We start from the raw sequence: 6,000 nt of genomic DNA, 5'->3' as shown, positions 1-6,000 counted from the left end.
AAGATTTTAGTGACATCTTCGATACTCTCGAATCTCGATATATTGTTTGCTCCCGAGGTCTTATGATAATTGTCACTTTTGCATTTTTTCTATCAACATAATTTTCACTTTCCAATACTAATGAAATATTAACTATTTTTTCAATCATATTTTTATTAATTGAATTTCACCTAATATTTTGTTTGGAAGAATTGAGTTCAATTTCTAAATAGAATTTTTTTTATCAACTTTATTTTACACTACATAATTTACCAATAATTTTTTCTTTGGAATTAACTAACATTACTCTCTCGGTATAATACTAAAAATAATACTCCCTCCGTCCAAATTAGGTTTAAATATGTAAATTAGTCCTTTTTTGTTTCTTCCTAAAACAACCCACCCATGTAAGTTAATAAGTCTTTGCTTTTCGCCCCTCTTGTCAAACTCTGTTACAAAAACGTCTTGATATCTAACGATGTGTGACATGGCGGGTGCTGACTTGGCTAAACACGTTTATGTGGACTGACAGATGATCCCTGACTAAATTACAAGGACCAAAATCAAAAACAAAAAGGTACATAGGGATGAAATTAAAAACACCTAAGTAACACAATTTAAAATTTAGGTGGTCTTCCAGATGATCCTTGACTATATTACAAAGACTAAATCAAAAAACAAAAAAATTAAGAATCACGAATTTACAAAATTTAAAAATAAAAACCCTCTCTCTCTCTCTCTCTCTCTCTCTCTCTCTCTCTCCTCTCTCTCTCTCTCTCCTCTCTCTCCTCTCTCTCTCTCTCTCTCTCTCTCCTCTCCTCTCTCTCTCTCTCTCTCTCTCTCTCTCTCTCTCTCTTCTCTCTTCTCTCTCTCTCTTTCTCTCTCTCTTCTCTCTCTCTCTCTCTCTCTCTCTCTCTCTCTCTCTCTCTCTTCTCTCTCTCTCTCTCTCTCTCTCTCTCTCTCTCTCTCTCTCTCTCTCTCTCTCTCTCTCGTCTCCTCTCTCTCTCTCTCTCTCTCTCTCTCTCTCTCTCTCTCTCTCTCTCTCTCTCTCTCTCTCCCCCTCCCTCCCTCTTCTTCTTTTGCGCCCTTGAAAACACATGTCCTGCTAACAATGTCTTCATCAGCCATCAAGTCTTTTTCTCCACAACTTCTTCTTCATGGCTTTTAATTTCGTCCCTCTATAACTTTTTATTTTTGGTTTTGGTCCCTATAATATAGTTAGGGATCATCTGAAAAGTTACCTAAATTTCAAATTTTGTTATTAGGTGTTTTTAATTTCGTCCCTCTGTACCTTTTAGTTTTTGGTTTTGGTCCCTGTAATATAGTCATGGATCATCTGTTAGTCCACATAAGCGTGTTTAGCCAAGTTAGCACCTCCCACGTCACATGTCAGTAGCCTGCAAGACGTTTTTTAACAAAGTTTGACGGGATGTACGAAAAGCAAAAATAATTAACCTACGAATGTTGTTTTAGAAAGAAAAAAAAAAAAAGAGACAGGACGAAAACAAAAAACAACTCAAATTACCTTGAATTACACATTTAAGCTTCTAAATTATAAGAAAACAGTTTTTTTTTTTAACAAGAAAACAAGTCATTTTTTTAAGGAGAAAACAACTCATTTTATTTGTCCTAAATTATAAATAAATATTAATTAGTAGTATTAACATCATCATGATTGTTGTTGTTTGTACTAAAACGGCGTCGTAGCTTGGTGTCTTATCTGGTTAAGAAATCATCACAAAACAAAACACTTGAACGAATGAAGTGATGGTAAAACAGCTTGTGAGAGATTGAAAATTGAGATCAACGAATCATGTCATGGTTAGCAAGAACAATCGCAAACTCTCTCAAAATCGACGAAGAAAACGAAGAAGAATCAGAAAACCCTAACAACAACAACAGCAACAATCCTAACCCAAAATCCGAATCACAAACCGATCCACAGCCCGAATCAGAATCACCATCCGCATCAAGCCCCACCGCACGCGGCGTCAAAGACGACATCTCCGAGCTAACAAAATCCTTTTCCCGCCAATTCTGGGGCGTCGCTTCTTTCCTAGCACCACCTCCCGATCACGATCACGATTCTAAAACTCGCGATTCCGATCCGAATCTCGCTGATGAAGATGTTATCGCTGGAATCCGAAGCGATTTTGCTGAAATTAGTGGAAAATTCAAAAGCGGAATCTCGAAGCTTTCTGGTAATAAAACTGTTTCTGAATTCACGAAGATCGCTTCGAGTTTTCTTCAAATTGGATCTGAAGAGGAATATGATCTCAACGGTGTTGTTGGAGTGACGGAGGAGGTTGTTAATTTTGCCAGAAATTTAGCTATGCATCCTGAAACTTGGCTTGATTTTCCTCTTCCAGATGATCCTGATTCTGATGGTATATTCTTCATTCATATCGAATATGCTTAAATTCATATTCAATATGCTTAAATATTTGTAATCTAATTTTTTATGTAATCATGATATTATTATTGTAGCTTACAAATTCCAGCTATTTTAGATATTCTAGTATGCATAGTGAATTGCTCTGTAGCACCGCGAACACTTATGATTGAACGCATGTTAGTGTCGGACACTGAGACACCTTAACACATGTGAATATGTGATTGCATTCAATTATGTAATTATTTCAAATAATTATCAGTGTGGACGTGTCGTCATACCTGATTTCTGTGTCTGTGCTTTATAGGTGAATTCATGTTGTAATTTTGTCCTTTTGCAGATTTTGATTTGTCTGATGCACAACAAGAACATGCTTTGGCTGTTGAACATTTGGCTCCAAGGTTAGCTGCTCTTAGAATGGAGCTTTGTCCTGGATATATGAGTGATGGTTGCTTTTGGAAGATTTATTTTGTACTATTGCACCCTAAACTCAGCAAAAATGATGCCGTTATTTTATCAACTCCGCAAGTAAGTTAAACTTTAGTTGGAATCCGTTTTGGATGCATCTGTCTCAGTATTTGTTTTTCAAATTTGGATGCATCTGCTTCTGCTTATTTAACTAATTTTGTGTTATTTACTTGTTGTTTCCGATCGTTTTAATTTTAATCATGTGTAACTAATGACTGAATTAGAGGCAGTGAAGGTGTTTTAGTTGATTATAGTATTGGAATCTAAATAGAGTTTGATCTTTTAAAATTATGGCAGAAACGGGTAACAATGCTCATATCATATGGTCAAATCAATTTGTTAAGAACCCTTGTGAGTTGTATGTGATTGTTCTATGTCACAACTAATAGGTGTTTAATAAGATGTTTTGAAATTTGAAATAAACACACACATGCTTTTCAAATTTTATTTTCTACTGCATGTTACTTGGTATTTTTAGTTCTTATTGTATTAACAGCAAATCCTGATTTGCTCGCAGATAATGGAGGCTAGAGCAACGTTAACTCAGGCAATAGACCGAAGAAGTAAGGAAAAGAAAGAAGTGGACTTGAGCAACATTCCCTCAAAAGTGGAGGAACAAGAACAACACCTTTCTGTACCAAGCAATGCTCAGCTTGAATCAGTGCCTCTTCAGACCTCTGCTGTTGAAGAAGCTCCGCCTATGGTTGTGTCTAATGTGAAGACGGAGGAACATTCTGTTAAAAGCGATGTAACACAACCTATTGAGAAGTCTGTGGTTAAAGAAACCCCAATTAATCCATCTGCAGAACAGTCATCATCTAGTTCAGCAAAACGATTCTCATATGAAGAATCAGACGAGGATGATGCCGATGATTGGTTGAAAGAGGAGGATAGTTCTGAAATAGTCGGACCCAGTGGAACTACCAATCATACGGGTGATGAAGAGGATGTCTCATTTAGTGATCTCGAGGAGGAGGAGGATGGTGATGTACATGCAAGTAATAAGAAAACATCAGGTTCTGATTCATCCACAAAAGACTCCCGAGATTGGGTTCAGTTAGGTAAAAGTTCACCTAACTCTGATAAAGATATAAACTCTATGGAAAGCAGACATGCAGGCTCTGGGCTTTCCAGTGCTCGTAATTCTGTGTCTAAGGATTCAAATGATTGGCTTAATGTTGATGATATTGATGTAATTTGATAATGCCACGGTAAATGTCCTAGAGGTAATTTCTTTATATGGTTCTCTTCTACTTTGTGAATACTTGCATACACCTTATCTGTACTCTATGATTAACCTCTGAAGGCCGTGCTTTGTGTAAATAAAGCCAGTCTCCACTGGGCTTTGTGCTATGTATGGTTACTACTGCACTGTACTTGATTCTTCTATTTGAATTTGATATATTGAAATATTTATCGATTATTCAAGTTTATTGGTCATTTTAATGTACTGAACATATTTCATACGTTCCTGAATGAAGCCTGGCTTGAAATGATTTTGTTTGTAAAAGGCAAAAGAGAATTTTACCGCTCACAAGGTGTACCCGTTGAACTGACAAACATCAGTCCAACTAATGATAGAAATGTAAACAAATCCATACAAGGCAGCAAAATAATTGAAACGTCTTACTCTTTTATCCAACGCAAAAAGAATCTGCCACCCTACTTCACACAGCCTGTACCTGGCTTGCAATTATTGGCGGACGCCATGATGAATACTTATTTATATATTATATCTTGATAACAACTTCCTCTTGTAAAATGCCATTCAAAAATTAAAAACCTTGTAAAATATAGTGTCGTATAGTCTAAGCAAGAATTATCAATAGCAGAATTTTTTAGCGTGTGATACATATAATCTTCGGTGTATTTAAATCCAAGGTACGTAGATGTTTCACTTAAAGGTTAACCTCTGGCGAACACCAAAGAGTTTACCTACACTGCCAGAATTTCCGCTCTAAATAGCGGCTGCGCCTAAACATCAGAACTCTGAATTTCTGAAGTCCAATGCTTAATGCTGTTGTTCATCTTTTGTTTTAACTTTTAACCCACTTCGGTTTGGGGCTTTTGGAGTACATGAGATTAGATGTTCTTAGATTAAGTGTCTTCTAATTGCATACTCTCTACGCGCTTATGGTTGCTATGTTTCCGAGAGAAATATTTTGAAAAATATTGTTGACACTACTATACCAGAAGTGGTGTGTGCAGTTGTTGATATACTATTTTTATTTTGCGTATCGGCTATCTATTGCTTTGATTCAAATTGCTGGATTGATTATCTTATCTCATATACATCTTAAATGGGAGTTGCTGATTCTTATTTGAGAATTCATCCTTTCACAGTAAAATTTTGGCAAAATTGCAGTTGTTGTCCTTTAAGTTATGTGTTCAACCAAAAATGTCTTATAATTTTTTGTCTCACATAGGTCTTTTAATTTTTAAAAGTGTTTGCACTTTTAGTTTCTGTTAAGAAAACCATGTGGCATAGGAGGTTGTTATTATGTATTATCTTCTATGTAGTAACACAAGATTTCAGGAAAACTACTTAATAACTGTTTCTGCGGCTATACAACCATGAACATGCGTCGAGCTATTGCTGCTAGTTGTAGCTTCTTAGAAATCACGTTGGTTTTGCTTTGGGATGCGAGAAACGTATAGGAAATACTTAAAAAAAACTCAGAAAAATCATCCACCAGTAAACACCATTCCCTCTTTTCCTCTCCCGTCTTCATATGCCCACACCATACCACACCCGTTCGATTCTCTTCTCCATCAATCAACCACAACCAATTTCACTTCTTTCCCTCTCCATATATGTGATTTCTATGTTGGGTTACTGTTTTTGCGTTTACTGAAGAAACTTTGTCCACAACTGTTTTATGTAATGTCTGTCTTATTTAGACTATCTTGTATATTTGATCTATTACCTTTGTTGGACTTTTATAGGTCTCTTCACTACGTCTCTTTCTATCATTTTATTTTCTTACAATGCACGTGTTATTTCTACTCTATTGTTTTAGAATTCAATTCTGCCTTGAGTTCCAAGTTATTCAATCATCTAGAGAAGTCACGCAATTAGAGTCTATAGTTGACTTTGCGCAATTAGCATCTAGAGAAGTCATGGAAAATCACGGTTTTAAAAATCAAAGGGAAAGGTTAGT

General features: G+C 36.0%; 1 protein-coding gene across 1 annotated transcript; it reads left to right on the top strand.

The window, feature by feature from the left end:
* Positions 1-1,661: 1,661 nt before the first annotated feature.
* Positions 1,662-4,279, top strand: LOC11434947 (uncharacterized). The gene is made up of 3 exons (XM_003611500.4): positions 1,662-2,366; positions 2,712-2,899; positions 3,357-4,279. Exons 1-3 carry the CDS (start codon positions 1,793-1,795, stop codon positions 4,038-4,040), a joined length of 1,446 nt encoding a protein of 481 aa, XP_003611548.1. The 5' UTR covers positions 1,662-1,792; the 3' UTR covers positions 4,041-4,279.
* The last annotated feature ends 1,721 nt before the right edge of the window (positions 4,280-6,000 follow it).

Source organism: Medicago truncatula, chromosome 5 (genome assembly GCF_003473485.1).
Source record: "Medicago truncatula cultivar Jemalong A17 chromosome 5, MtrunA17r5.0-ANR, whole genome shotgun sequence".
NCBI classification, from domain to species: Eukaryota; Viridiplantae; Streptophyta; class Magnoliopsida; order Fabales; family Fabaceae; genus Medicago; species Medicago truncatula.
Note: the sequence above shows the minus strand (reverse complement) of the source record. Positions and strands in the feature narration are given on the sequence as shown.

Coding starts and splice junctions, on each gene's coding strand:
- LOC11434947 (XM_003611500.4), top strand. CDS start 1,793: ATGTCATGGTTAGCAAGAACAATCGCAAACTCTCTCAAAATCGACGAA. Junction 2,367..2,711: donor AGATGATCCTGATTCTGATG/GTATATTCTTCA, acceptor GTCCTTTTGCAG/ATTTTGATTTGTCTGATGCA. Junction 2,900..3,356: donor TTATTTTATCAACTCCGCAA/GTAAGTTAAACT, acceptor ATTTGCTCGCAG/ATAATGGAGGCTAGAGCAAC.